This window comes from Arachis ipaensis, chromosome B9, assembly GCF_059453495.1.
Source record: "Arachis ipaensis isolate K30076 ecotype BB chromosome B9, ASM5945349v1, whole genome shotgun sequence".
Taxonomy (NCBI): domain Eukaryota; kingdom Viridiplantae; phylum Streptophyta; class Magnoliopsida; order Fabales; family Fabaceae; genus Arachis; species Arachis ipaensis.
In genome coordinates this window covers 130,798,934-130,815,210 of record NC_142444.1, presented here as the reverse complement: position 1 = coordinate 130,815,210, position 16,277 = coordinate 130,798,934, and the positions used below count along the sequence as shown (strand labels likewise).

At 30.0% G+C, this 16,277-nt stretch overlaps 1 protein-coding gene across 1 annotated transcript; it reads right to left on the bottom strand.

Moving 5' to 3' along the window:
* Positions 1–84: 84 nt before the first annotated feature.
* On the bottom strand, positions 85–1,204 carry LOC148546329 (uncharacterized). The gene is made up of 3 exons (XM_088499188.1): positions 1,117–1,204; positions 548–741; positions 85–462 (listed from the first exon to the last, which is right to left on the bottom strand). Exons 1-3 carry the CDS (start codon positions 1,202–1,204, stop codon positions 85–87), a joined length of 660 nt encoding a protein of 219 aa, XP_088355314.1.
* Positions 1,205–16,277: the final 15,073 nt, after the last annotated feature.

Sequence of the window (16,277 nt, the reverse complement as noted above, 5' to 3'; positions counted from 1 at the left end):
TTTGGACAAGTACAATTCAACATAAGATAAAGTTTGTCCCTGAGACTTATTAATTGTCATGGCAAACAATACTATTATGGAAAATTATCTTCGTTGAAATATAATTGGGACAGTTTCATTTGTTGGTACCATATTCATTCTTGGAATCAAAACAATATGACCAACGTTGTTACCCGTTAAGACTTCACATTCTATGACATGATTTCCAAGCTTCCTAACTTGTAATCTTGTACCATTATAAAAATCACTAGATTGGTCAATATTCCTCAATAACATCACCGGAACACCAACCTTGAGTATTAAGTTATGTGGAGGCAAACTAAAGCAATTTATGCTATTCAATAATTCAGGTCCATAGAGATTTAGTTGACTTTCCATATTCCCTTCATCCATACAAATTGAACCCGAACTAAGATATAATTTTTCTCCTCTAAGAATGATAGCTATCAGATAGTTGTTGACCTTTTTAACAATGTCCAACGTGGGAGCCAGTATAATTCTTGCTTTGAAAAAATCCTTTGAAGGCATGTTTTCAAGAAAAATGAACCAATTCATCAAATGTCTGGTCCGAAGAAGGAATGACAATATCTTCTAGAAGACATATCTCAGATTCACCATCTATATTGTCACCTATTAGACCATCACCAACTTTCAATAACCATTCACCAAATTGCTCAGTCTCATCTTGATTTGAAGAAGTTGTCCCTACAGAGAGTCTCATATTTTTGTTAGTTTGAGCACCTGACAAAATTTTCAAAGGTAAGACAAATTCACAGTTGAATAAACGATATCTTATCTTGATCTTCATGGAATGACAGGAAGGATTTGTCTAAAGTCTCGACCTAGTACAACCACTTTTCCTCCAAAGAGAAAATCTTTGTTATATATTGGAGAAAACCTCATGATATCACTCAAACATTTATCAAGCGCTTCATAGCAGTACCTACTAACCATTGGAGCCTTATCCCAAATTATAAGTTTGGCTTTCAACAGTAATATTGCTTGAGGGGAACCAGGTTTGATATTACATGCATACAGAATCCTCAGTTATATTCAGTGGTACTTTGAACTTTGAGTGTGTCGTTCTTCCATTGGGAAGATGTAAAGATGCAATACCACTTAAAGCAACGTTTAATACAATATCACCCCTTGAGCGAATCTCAGCAGACATAAGGTTCCAGAGAAATTTTTTCCAGTACCCCATGACCATACACAAAGAAAAAATCTCCTTCATCACAATACACAGGTGTAACAATTTTATCGAATGCATGTTTCTACTCAAGTGCTGAGATGGCTAACATGTCTGAGGCATTTTTCTTTTACTCATCCCTGTTAAAGTTTAGCTCTTCCCTGATAACCCTTTCAATTAACAAAGAACTATCAACTTCAATTGCTAAAAGTATAGGAGGATAATCTTTCAAGGTTTTATTATAGGAATATAAGATCTTGTCTATATCCATTAAGCACAATTGCTTAATCTCATCATCTGACATGGTTAACTCTACATATTATACGATATTATAAAAATTCAATCAAAGTAAAAATGATCAATAATAAAGGATTTTTATAATTGCAATTAATAAAACTCACCCCTCATGTTCAACATGGTTTTTTGTCGATACAAAATATCATCTGAGAGTTCATGCCAACATCTATCCCAGACATGTTCTGGTCTTGAGATATTATTGGATGTTAATAGAATGATAAACAACCTCCTGACATATGATTCTGAGGCCCACGAACTTACTTCTTTAATTGTATCCATGAATTCTCTGTCATCTTGTAAGAGTCCAAGAGTGAAGTATGCATCTTTATAAGTAGCATGAATTGTTCTTTCTACTGTTCTTAAATCTTAAAAATTCATACATCCTCTTTGAGTATTTAAGAAAAGCTGTTAGTAATATTCTTCGGTATTTGCTGCAAAAAAATTTGGTTAAAATTTCACTTCTAAGTTGCTAAATGAATTAGGTTACACGATTTCAATTATTATATAGGTACACATGCGTATAAAATTATTTTTTATAAAAAATAGAGAACAATGCTAAAATTGTATAATCTATAGAGCATTAGATTATAATTGTTGAAAGTTATTTGAACATTTATTTTCTAGTGTTGATAAATCGAATAAAATAGGCGTGGGGTACATGCTGTTAAGATTTTAAATTTAAATCATCAAACAAATAAGATCAAAATTGAATATAAACTCGTCATTACCTGCAGGTACATGAGTCAACCTTCCAATTGCAAAGCTTTGCTTTCGAGGAAACCACTTTAAAGTATTGTCCTTCCAAACAAACTTGGTTGGAAACTCAGTATAAGTCAAACTTCGAGCATAGGGATATGACATGTTAGCCACCATCCATCCCAATAAACATGGACTTACGAGATACTGCTCTTTCGACGATATCATTTATATTAGAAGTTTTACTATAAACCACAGGTGCTCATCCTCCAAATGGAATGGAAGTCTAATTACAAATGGTTCTTTCTCTTGGATTTTGTATCCAAATAAATGCCAGACTGCCTCACATGCCGAAATGTACCTACAATCGTAGTAATTCCTGATTTTGTCAACAACTTGTATGGTTTCTAACAAATCACCAGTGTTGTATAAGGTAGCTATTATGCAATCATTACCCTTGTGTACATACTTACACAGATACTTAATAGAATTTGTTTGGCATGTGTATTCCTGATTTCTAGATTATACGGAACAATTAACTTATTGTCTAGTACACATTTCATTTTCTTCACAGTTCGACCGTTATTAGTACGCCTATATTTGGGAAACCCAACTTCATCAATGAGTGTTCGCTGTCTAAACTCTTTGGGATAAAACTTTGAACAGGATCCATTCTTCATGCAAGGTGAATTCTTGTTGTACGAACCACATGGACCATGTACCATGTACCATGTAATTTTGAACAGCTCCATATAGATTTAGCCTTTCATTTTCATCAGGAATTTCAGCCGTTATATGTTTGTCTATGTCATATGGTATTTGTGGCTTGAACTTGTTACTCATGAATAAAAGGATATGTGCATGCAAAAGTCCTCTCTTTTGAAAATCTATAGTGCAAACATCTGAAAATTGGAAAAGACAAATGAGTAAAACATTACAACATAAGATTTTAATAAGGTATTGCATAAACACAGACTTACATCCCAAAATTTTGCCAAAGATTTTTCCCTCTTTTAGGTCATCAATCAAACATCAAGCTTGATTTTGAAAACTCGACATAATATATCAGGGCGGTCTTCTGCCTTCAATCAATGGGAGTCACTTCTCTTTTTATCTCATCCCATTCAGGATTACAGGTCATAGTGATAAACTAGCTAGGATATCCTGCATATTTGCAAATTGCAGATGCATCTTTGCAATTATTCATCATGTACCTAGGGCCACTGGTAAAAGTATTGGAAAGAATGATTCTTTTGCCAAGCCTTGCAGCATCTACATCCCAGTTTATAAGACTTTCATGCAGACATTTGTATTTATCAATTCTCAACTGTGGTTGTTTACACCTAAAGAATTTTAACCTCTCTGATTCCACCATTGTGTATGCACCCACTAAAAAATGTTGGAATAATCTCTTTGATTTTAGAATTAACGGAGATTCACTCGTCCTTTTCTGTAGGCAAAAAGCAAAGAATTATCGCAAAGTGATTGTTTTGTTTTTTTTTTTTTTTGTAGGCCTAACAGAGATAGAATCTGATGTTGCAATACCCAAATGAAACCCATCATCCCCATACGGAAACAACAATAGACATTGCAAGGCTAAATAAGATGGGTGAAAAACATCAAGCCGTTGGAGCTTTCTAGTTTGACTCTCTATAATAATATCTCTATCTTTGCTTTGTTGTTCAACATCACCAACAATCAATGCAGCCACTTCAGATGCAGATGGCAAGTTGTATGTCTTACCATCTATAGTCCTTTTACTAATCAACTTAGGTTTTATGTCTGTGCAATTTTTCTGTTGGTACCTATCTCTTGCATCGTGAAAACCCTTTACCAAACTATTATATTTATCTAGCATGTTTCTTAATATTGTCACAATTTTCCTATCCCGCTCATTTATAGCTTCATTAGAACTGCAAAAAAAAAACACAATAAAATTTATGTTATTCTCTCTCACAAATAAAAAATAACTAAAATATTTGACTGGTTGCATGAAAATTACCAAAGTCTGCTATTCGATTATCAATCTCATTTTCTGTGTCATAGATATATAGCTGGGCAAATGTTGGTCATAGATTATTTGGAGGAAGCAGGCTACCAATGCTATGGTAGTTTTGACTCCCAAACTTAAAAATTGGAGGAGCAGTCCCATTGTTCACCCACGGTCAATTTTTTCAGCCATTGATGTAAAACAAAACATTGAATTAAATGCCTATATTTTTTAGAAAATGAATACTTCTTTGATCTTCTTCAATATGAAGCTAAATGAGCTCATTAGGAGACACAAAAAGTAAAGGAAGCTCGATCTTTCCTTCCATACAACATAATGAAAATTTTGGTTGTAGTGACTATTTGGATTTAGCAAGCCTTTTATTAGGCCACATCCATACTTTATAATGTTGACATTGATAAATAGGATCTCCTATATCCCACACACCTGCCGAATGAACTCTCTTTAGATACTCAGTTGTCATATCGATACAATTTAGTCCATGATGTACACAAAGATGCAAATAAACATACAAATAAAATTTGTATATATCGTTTAAAGTTTTTGAGGATGGTATAAAATAATCTTCTAAATCCACATCCAACATTGAATCATCATAAGTATTAACAACTACAATCAATAAAAATTATAAAAAGTGAAAACATATATGTTGATATATTACTAATAAATCATATCTCTTACAAACTACTAACTTAAATTCTTAATATAATGGAAGATTATCTTCATAATCAGCAAAAGGGTCAACATTTTGGCCACTATGTATGTCACCGCTTGGTGGGTGTACCTTAAAAGTCGATAAGTTTACATCTTCATAAAGTTGTGTCAAATTAATAGCCACCAAACCAACAACAGAAGAAGATTGTCTTTTTTGCTTTCCATTTATAGTAAAATTTCTTGACAAAATGTTCAATTTTATTCAATTAAACGTTAGACACTATAGGAAAGAAAAGAATATAATAATTATTTATCATCTTTTCTAAATTACCGTCCTATTAAACACGATCTTTGGGAATCGTAGTGTGACAAAAGCTGATTTTGCAGAACGACTTCCGTTAGATTATTGGTAGATCCTTGTACACAGGAGTATGCTAGAATTGTAATAAATGTATGTTATATAAATAATTTTCGATGAAGCATACTTTTTTTAAATATTGGTGTATGAATCATTTGATAATCATTAATTATATGTATTATGTGTTAAGACGGACAGTTGAGTTCTTGTCAATGAGGGACCTGTTGGTAGAATTAAAAATTGTTTAGATCTTATCTTTGATGTAAAAGGTCTTACATAAATAGGAAGAATATTTTTCTGTCCAATTTCATGCGACGCACAGTGTACATCATACATAGAGAGTTGCTTCCCTATGAAAGAGTAATGAGAAATATATAAACTTTTTTCGTCATTAAACTGATATTTCAAAAATTAGATAAATATGAGTCAATTACAATGAGAAAAATGTCACCTTTATCTCCACTTCATTATAAACTGAGAATATAGATGAGATACCAGTTTCTTGACATACTGTTCTTTGACTTGCAGCAATATATTGCACATTTTTATGTACGTCAAAATTTATATTAGTGTTGTTCTTCCACACTGTTAAGTCAAGAAAAATAAATAAAACACAAATAATTATTCAATTAACTAATCTCGTATTTGGTTTTATATAATTTTAGTAGTACACTTCGTAATTAACGAAAAAAAATTGTATTGGTTAGTTTAATTTAATTATTTTTAAAATTAATAAACTAAATCAATGATTATCTATATCATATTATTTAAAATATACCAAGTCATAATTTAAAAATAAATACAATTTAATTTAAATAATAAATAAAACTCTAAATTTAAATATAATTTTAAAATCATAACTTATTTAAATCCAATCAAATAGATCTAAACTAAAACATCAAATTTTATATTTGTCCTGCTAGTATAGAGTTTTATGTATTACTTTAGATTAAATAGTATATAATTCTAAATTATGATTGATTATATCTTAAATAATATTAAATAATTAATTAACTTAAATAGTATCTAAAAATTTGAAGATTGCATAGTTTTAATATAATTTATAGTTTATTAAATATGAATTTGAAAGAAATACTTTTATGAAGATGAATAGTTGTTCAATCACTACATTAAAATATTTGAAAAATTATGTATAATACAAACTACCTCGATAATATTTTCAACAATGATAATAGCTTAAATTGTATTTCTCATAAAAGAAAAAGAAATAAAAAAGTCTCACAAGAGAACACTTACCAGAAGCACAAAAAAAAAAATAAATTCATTATCATCAAGTCTTTTTTGTTTTCTTGCCAAAATTATCCTTCGTCTTAACCTTGCAATCTTGGATTGTGTGACCGGAGTTGGATACATTATCATTGTTAATTCACTTATCTATAATATACTTCTTTTATAATAATGAGCTACAAATACAAATTTTAAAATTTTAATATAAATCTTGATGTTAAATTTTAAATATCCATTAACTTATAATACTAATTATCTATTATTAATTTATGAAGTATCATTTTTTACTTCAAAAATAAAAAATTTAATTTTTAAATATGTAAGAATATATTAACAGTGACTTTTAGTTCCCAAATCAATAATCTAATTATATATATATATATATATATATATATATATATATATATATATATATATATATATATATATTAAGCCAAACCAATTTAAATATAGCTGTTTTAAGTAAACTAATTTTTATATTATATATTGTTAACTAATTAATTAAAAATATAAAAATATACACTTATGTACAACTATTTTTAAACTTGAATTTAGAAGTGATTAATAAATCATATTTTCTAATCTAAATAACAAAAAAATTAGTTATGCATAAAATATTCAACATATAATAATTTTAGTCATTTAAAATTTAAGTATAAAAAATTGGATTAAGTATTCGAAATTAACAACAACTTTATGGTATGTTTCAATAATAATAATAATAATAATACACACGTGACAGGTAATATTATCTGTTAAGTGACATGTAGTTTTCAATTTTAAATTATAAATAATAAAATATTTTTTTGGATAATTAGATTAAGTGAATAATAAAATTATTATCCAAATTAACAAACTTTAATCCATCTGATAAAAGAAAATTGAACTTTAGACGTAGTGCATTGTGTAATAATAGCACTTATAGAGAATGCCTAATAGCTTGGTTTATCTTTAAATATTTAACAATTATACAAATATTATTTATTTTCAACTACTATGCTAATAATTTACAACAAAGAAAAATTTTGAAATTTTATACCTATAATTTTATACATGTAATGCAAAAAATGAAACCTTATTTATTTTAGCTATGTAGCTAGCTATTTAAAAAAAAGTTGATCTTGGTGATGCAAATTCTATTGTCAAAGGCCCATCTTTTTTACTATCTCAATAGAAAGGTTAAAAGAGATAGAAAAATGATTTCTATGAACTAAAATATTAACATTTTGTATGTAAAACTAATTAAGCAAAACAATATCAAACATGTGAACCGTAAAAAAGTACAAATCACAGAGAATTTGAACAAATTAAAATTAAAATACTAATCAATAAAAGATTGATCGACACTTAAAATTTTTATTTAAAATAAAAAATAAAACTTACATAAAGATGTGGTAAATGTTCAACAATAACGCCTCCAAAAAATGTCTAATAATCAAATACTAAATACGATAATTGTATGTAATTATAGAGTTCTAATATAAAGCTATTGTATTTTGAGCCGAGCTAAAATTTTAATGTGTAGATGTTATAATTTATTGGAAAGAATCAAAGAAATTATTTTATTTCAATTTTCAAATAAAAAATTTCTTTTTTTTTAGAGAAATCAAAAGTTTCCATTTAGGGGTTTATATAAATATAACTTAACCTACTTCGGTGAGCTACAGCTGCACACAACACCAAAACCTAACAATCACTCTCACTCAGCAACCACTCTTCTTTCTCACATGTTAGAAGATACACCCATGATTTTTTGCTCCTCCCTTGTGTATCTCACTCTCCACTCTCCCATGATGTAAAGTTAAAAAATAAGTAGTAGAATAAAAAATATGTCTTCTAATTATTTTGTTCGACTATAAGCTGTAGGATAAAAAAATATGACTAATTACTTCTCCCTATAAAGTTAGTCTTATTCATGTACTAAACTCAATAGGTTATATTTAGTAGTATTTTTTATTTGATAATTTAACATCAAAAAAGAAGTTAAAGCTATATTTAGTGAATACTTTTGTTTTGTAAGTATGTGCAGCAAAATTAAAGCTTATTACAACAACAACAACAACAACAACAATAATAATAATAATAATAAATATTTATTGAAAGAAAACTCACTCAAGTCTTGGATTAAATAAACAAATAAACCAAACAATTCATGTATCAAGTTCTAATTTATAAATTAAGGTCAACACAAAGATTAAAGAGAACTAAACTACTTATATATGGTAGATTCTAATCTCTCTCAAAGGACCATAATTCATTCAAATAATAGTTTAAATAAATTATTCTTATATCTTATAAATTGAACTGCCTAGAGTCTTGATGATTTAGTCCTCCATCACAACCCACTTTCCTTTCTTAGATTTGGATGAAACTGACACGTCTCCAACCTTTTTTATATGTTTTTTAGTTCTGAGAATCTTGGAACTATGTTTCTCATCAATTGCAGATGATGGAGTTTTTATTTCAAACTCATTCTCACACGCCTGGGATACGCTATCCTGTACCAATAATAATAAGAATGATAATATTTTAGTTTTTTTTTGAAACAAATAAGCTCAACACACAACGTGGAGCGAAAGAATAGTGAAGGAAAAAACCAAAGATACTAGGTAGCATAGACCATGACCACGGATTACTGATCAAACTATAACGTATCCCCTTGTTATCTTCGGCATAGCCATCAACAACAAAAGGGATCACCACACCTCCACTCCTGGTAACTACGACTAGACAAATTGATGATCTCATCTACCCCTTTTTCTTTATGCTGAAATATCATCCTATTCCTTTCGATCCAAACGTTCCAAACTATCGCAAAAAAAACATATGAACCATTTCTTGCGCTCTTCCTTGCTACAATTTGCTCCTGTCCAGCTCTGGAAGTGTTCCTTCAAAGTACCGGGGATGGACCACTGTCTGTCAAGATGAGCTAACCAGGCACACCACACCTGCCAAGTAAAATCACATCCAAGAAACAAATGATAAACATATTCTACATCTTTATTACACAGTACACACACATTATCCTCATGGTTGAGTATCCCAAATCGGCACAGTCTTTCTTTTGTATTCACTCTGCCTAACAAGACGAACCAAGCGAATAGCTCTACTCTTGGAGGAACTAAGCCTTTCCAGATAGTCTTGGTGAAACTATAACTTGTTACATCCTCTGATAGTGTTTCCTCCTGCAATACCTGTACAAATGAGTTAGTAGAAAATACACCTTGTCGGTCAAACTTCCACACAACCCTATCCTCACTGTCAGCTGCTAGATTTACCCGCCTCAGAATGTCATGTAGTTGACTCACAAGTTCTAACTCTCATTGGAATAACTCACGCCTCCATTGGAAATTCCAAATCCACACTAACCCATCCCAAAACCCACAATCCCCAATGACAGAGTCTTTCTGTATTGAAACCGAGAAGAGCATTGGAAACCTATCCTTCAAAGGCCCACAAAATAGCCAGACATCCTCCCAGAATCGAGTTCTTCTACCATCACCGATTTCCATGGTCAATCCGGATATTATCTTGTCTCTTACATGCTGCTCCTTGATCTGTAGTTGACAGATATCCTTCCATGGCCCCCTCTAGTAGGTAATTACTGAGCAGAAAGTAATACATTAGGATTGAGATTATTGCAGGAGCATAACACCTTTTTCCACAACGGGCAATCTTCCTTTGAAAACCTCCACCACCACTTAAACAACAGTGCTGCATTACGAACCATCGCATCTCCTACTCCTAAACCACCTAACTTTTTTGGAGCCTGAACTAGCTCCCATCGAACCAAAGCTATACCATTACTATATAGACTAAGAGTATCATTATAACTATTTAAATTGTAAATTATTTGACATGAACTTTAGAACGGTTGTATGGACTAGTAGACAGGCTCAGTAGCTCAGAATTTTCATGCAACAAAAGTTCCTACAAAACAATTGATTCAATAAAAAGACATCATCAAAATATGGTTGATCTATTTTCGCGATACCGAAACCAAAGAAAAGTTATTAGCAGGATGGGGTTACATGGTCAGGATTGTATTTATCCAGGAAAGCAAAGACCAAAGAATCCTCATTAGTCATCCTCAGCACATGAATCACGTATGACTCATAAGAATTCAGATTTCTCATCTTGAGTTGCACTTTGAAGATGAAATTAATATCCCTAAGCTTATTAATCTCTTTGGGACAGGAATTTTTCTCAACATCCTTCGCATTTAGCAGAAAAAAATTCATTCATGCTCTCATAAATAATAAACATTAAGGTAGAGTTCAGAACAAATAACACAAAAAGTGAATATGACATCAAACCTTAGTCATACAAGACTACCTAAGATCATTAGCAGAAACTTCAAGAAATTTTGCAGCTTCTCCATCGAACAAAACAAAAGAGGCAGTGTCTGTGTAGTCAATCACCCTTACGTGGATGTTGTACCTATTATTTACCAAAGCATTTACAATTCAAGAACAATATACTACATAAATTATACCAATACATATGCTGCCTTTAGTATGTTATTATTGAGTTGGATGCAATTATTTTTTTAATACCTTATTCAAGAGTCTCGAACCCACACGGGGGATTAGTTTAACAACACATCACAATTCCAAACAGCATAACTCACAAAATATTATGTCACCTTACTATACCTATCCACCTTTCAATGACAATGAAACCCTTTCATTTGGTTAATTAGATTTAACTCTTGATTTATGTTATGATAGGATAGAGATGGGTAGCCATACTTAAAATTAATTATCTTTAATAGATTAGGCTAACTAAATGTTGAATGATGGAAGTCAACAATAATAAAATTTCTCAAAAAATAATACAAATGATTAGTTTATACCATAATTTTCTTAGACAGAGTATGTAGTGCATAAATGTTAAAGAATTAGTTTGAGTTGGCACATAGAACCTGTAGTCGTCAATGCACTTGGGATAGAAATATCTTTTCTCAAGTTTCCTTAAGCCACGGCAGCACTTTTTACATTCTTTGTACCACCAACCAAACTCAATCTCAACTTCTTTAATCATCCCATCAGTAACAAATACAGCATCCTAAAATTGATGGATGCAAGGGTATAACACGACCATTGAGATTATGATTTAACAAACATTAGATATGATAATTGACAAAAAGGGAGACTAACCAAGAAATTTTACTTGATTATGCTCTTTTATTTCAGCAATTGGCTTGTAGCCTGACAGATGCAAAAAATCTTCTCCAATAGAAACAGGTTGATTACAAACCATCGGCATTATTCCTTGTTCGTCAATAGGATCCAATTTGTTCACCCTTGCATTTTTTAAATAAGAATTTCTAAAATTTGCTAATAGTTAAATAGTCACAAAAACCTTATATAAATATTTGCTGCCCAAACTATTAATTTATACACTGTACCTTGCAAAGAAATCCCTGACAGTTGGAAACTCCTCATTGATAAAGAGCTGGGAATTGTAGTATGTGTTGGAAATACTGATAATTCCTATAAAAGACATAACAAATTAAAAAAAATACTAGAAGCATATTATGACGCTTAACATGCATTCAAACACCGCATAAAATAAACAAACCATTAAAAGCAGTACAACCAGAGGCATTCGCACAAAAAATATTAAACACAAACATTTATTCAAGACCAGTCTAACAATAAAAACACATAGAAAATACGAACAACTACCCACAGAAAAACTAATTCAATCAAAACCAACTACACATGCACATGGATAAATTTATATTAAATTTATTACAATAACTCGTCTTGGATAATAAGATGGGATGTAGCCTAGTAGTAAATAAATTAGTTTACAATGACCCAAATCAATACTCTAAAAATTACAAATAATTAAATATGGACATTAAAAAAAAATTATCATCGATTGTGTGATATTCCTATTGAAAAAAAATAACTTAAAAAATATATTGAACTAATAACATTGGTGTTAATCAATTATATCTAGCTTTTTTTTTGTTACCGACGATACTTTTAAAGACACCAATTCTTTAATTGCTATATATGAAATTTGAATTTAGATGTGTTAAAATAAAACACATAAGAATAAAAACAAAGCCATTACCAAATTGAAAAAAAATTTCACTAAATAATACAATTTTTTTGGTACTATAGCTATAACAAAAACGACGCATTAGCCAATTCAAATAACATACATTAAATATAGACATATTATGTAATAAATCATATCGATAAAATTATTTTGCTTAAAAAATAGCTTTCAAGAAATTAAACATCACATGGGTTATAGATTACTCTAACAAAGTACTTACCAACTAAATAACCATCTTTCTTAGACTCTGCATGAATTTTTTTCAACGGAACAAACTTGAATCCATTCAACAAAACTGAAGAATCTTGTATCAGACGCACAATCGTGTCACTCTTGAAGTGGATTCTAAATCGTGTCTATTAGGCTTGAACTTGATGGTATTCAAAGCAACTGTGAATTGAGCGGTGTTGTTATGCTGGATAGTTGAAGTGCATTTCTTTTCTTTTTTTGTCTCCAAGCGTTGGTTTTTTTGCTACTGACTGAGTGACTGTATGTTGGCAATTAGCATATTGGAGCAATGTGAAATAATGAGTGTGTTATTTTTCTTTTTTCTTTTCTTTTTTAAATTGTTATCAAATCGATTTGGTTTTATAGAGCTCACAGCCAATACCGTCAAAATAGCCTAAATTCGTCAACTCAAACCTTAATCTGTATATCTATTTGCAGGAACTGATTTTTATCTCTCAAATTAGACCAGTTTAAATTTTGGGCGAAATCAACAGTTTATTTAAATATTTTTTTTGTATTTTCAAAAAAAATTAAAGATAAAGATTTACATACAATTGTCCTTATATAAAATTAATAGTTAAAAATTATTAGATATAATTTAATTAAATATATTAAATCTTCTAATAATTCTCAACTAACAACTTTACATAAAAATAACTACACATGAATTTTTACCAAATTTAATACTTTCTTCAATATTTTTTTATTCGACCTGACACGACCTACTAAAAAATCTTTGTTTTTTTAAGATTTTTAGTAAAAAAAATAATATTTTTGTTACAAAAGAATTTTTGGCATAGAATTGAATTTTTTAATTTAATTTTTTTAAAAATAAAAAATAAGCAAGCTTGTCCATTTAATCCGTAGGATTAGCCATAAAAGGTCCGGACTTAAAAATTGAAGTCTATAAACAAAGAAAAAATAAACAGGTCAATCCTATATAAGAATATGGCCGATTAGCTATCACAAAAAAAGTTGTAAAATCATCACTAATCTAACGTAAAATATAATTTGTGACGGATTAGCTACCTCCTAGCAACTAATGCTTTCCTTGTTAATTACAAGTCGTAGACTAGTAAGACAAACACAACAGTCGCTAATTCATCGGAAAGTTTTTTAGCTATTGAATAGATAGTCACAAATCCATCACTAAAGTAAAAGCTAACTCCATAGAAGAAATTGACTAAACGGCAGTCGCTAATTAGCGACAAACTCTACTGCAGTAAACTCATCGCTAAATGCAAGCTAACTTCGTAGACAAAATGGAATGATTAGTTGACGCTAATTAGTAAGAAATTTTTCCGAACCTAACTCGTCGCAAGTTGTCTGCTAATATGATCGCAAATCTGTCATATTTTGTAGCAAACCTATAGCTAATCTTTGAAAATTCTTAATTAAATTTGTAGGAATTTTGTCGCTAAACCAAAACTATTCGAAATAAGAAAGTAGAGTTATGAAATAATTGCTAATTTGCTAGGAAATAATATGTAGTCAATTAGTTGCAATACTATCACAAAATGTCATCGCAAATTCCTTTTAAACTAGTAACAAATTGATAGGTATCTCACAAATATTTCAGTCACAATGGAGTCTTTAATTTGTCACATCATCAATAGCAAGTATGTCGCTAATTTTTCTAGAATATCAGTTAGAATATCATTTTTTTCGCTATATTAAAATAAACATCATATTATTTTTTTTATTTTAGTGATTGAACTAAAAGATTATAATACATACAAATAAAATTAGTTCATCAAAATTATACATGTTTAAAAAAAAATTCAAACCTAACATATTTATTAAAATAAAAGTTTAATGTAACATCTCCAACATAGACACTTCAAAAATAAAATACCAAAACATGCTAAATCTAACAATAACAGTAACTATAAAAATCAATCCAAATAATTATTTATCAACTAAGTAAACTACCAATAAAAGTAAGCTAATTTCTATAAAACGTGAAAATGAAACAAATTACCCAATCAATTATCTATCAAACAAATAAACTATCTATATAAGTAAAGCCTAACAAAATGTATTAACATAAGCCACCTGATCAATATTATTGCCAGCAAAATCATTCCAATAGTCCTTTTCTTGGGAGAATCCTGGAATCTTAGAAAGGAGAGATAGTAAATTACTCTATATAGCTTCATTTACAATACTAGGCAACACTGCATTTATAGTATTAGGCAATGCTTCTTTAATAACTTCGGCGATGTTGGCTTGTGAAATTGGTTTGACTGTAGAAACACTTGTATCTTCTGGTAATGGCACATCTCTGTGATCACGAATACCAATATCTAGACTGCGATCTAGCCCATGAACTTGTCATTTCTTATTGGTTCCTGTAACTTCCGTCCATACGTTAGGATCAACCTTAGGTTGATTTATTAAATCTTCTCTATATTTTTGTGATATTGCCTCTCCATATAAGTTCTACAGTAGACAAATAAGGACATATTATTAAGAAAACTAAAACTAAATTATACTACAAAATTAAAGACACTTATAATAATTTCCTTTGATACTTTAGAAACATATTCTCCATTTTTTTCCTTTTGAACATCATCATATACTTCAAGAAAAGATACACGACGCTTCAACTTAGCTTCCTGTAAAAACATTTATTAGAACATACTATCATAAATCATTTGAGATAGGTAATATTTTTCTTTATACCTTTCTTCTCTTGTGTTTGCCAAAACTGATAGACCATGCAGTGTGTAGTTTATGAGCAGGCATAGCAGTCCTATTTTTTTGACCGGTCACAGACTTGTTTTGCCACTTTAAATCTAACCAATGATCAACTAATCCATTCCAAACTTCAACTTTCATTGCTTTAGGTCCATGACCTTTAATGTCAGCAATACTAGTAGAGTTTGCTTTCTTAAAAGCTCTATCCCTTACTCTTTTCAAAATATCAGGATAGTGGTCATGCATTGTCTTATTCCAAACAGTTCTTGCCATAGCCTTATCATAATTTGATGCAAATTCATGTTTTTTCTAAATTTAAAGAGTGAAAGACTTAGCAACTACTCAATCCAATTATTTGTAAAAATCGCATTAAAGCAACATTATAATCACTAACCAGAAAAACTTTAAACAACTCGTCTTTTATGTTTCGCCAATAATCTTGCCATCTTGGCACTGGAGAAGGCATCCTACTTAACAAATCTTTTGAGACATTACGAGTTACCGTATGATCTGTAAATTTCTTCCTACATTAAAAAATATACAATTATAAAAAATAGTTTAACACACAACAACATAGATCATCAAAGCAACAACAAATTCTAGGCTAGCTATATTACTCATCACTTTAAAATAATTCATAAAAATAACATAAATCATAAGAATATAAAGCTCCCAAGAGTGCAAGACTAAAACAGCAACCATTGTCATCTTCATTTGAGCAATTCAAACAAGAATTTCATATACCCAACAACAAATAGAATTGGTCATATGGCAGATTTAATCTCATTTCTATACTCGGAATTTTTCATGTAATCTCCTTC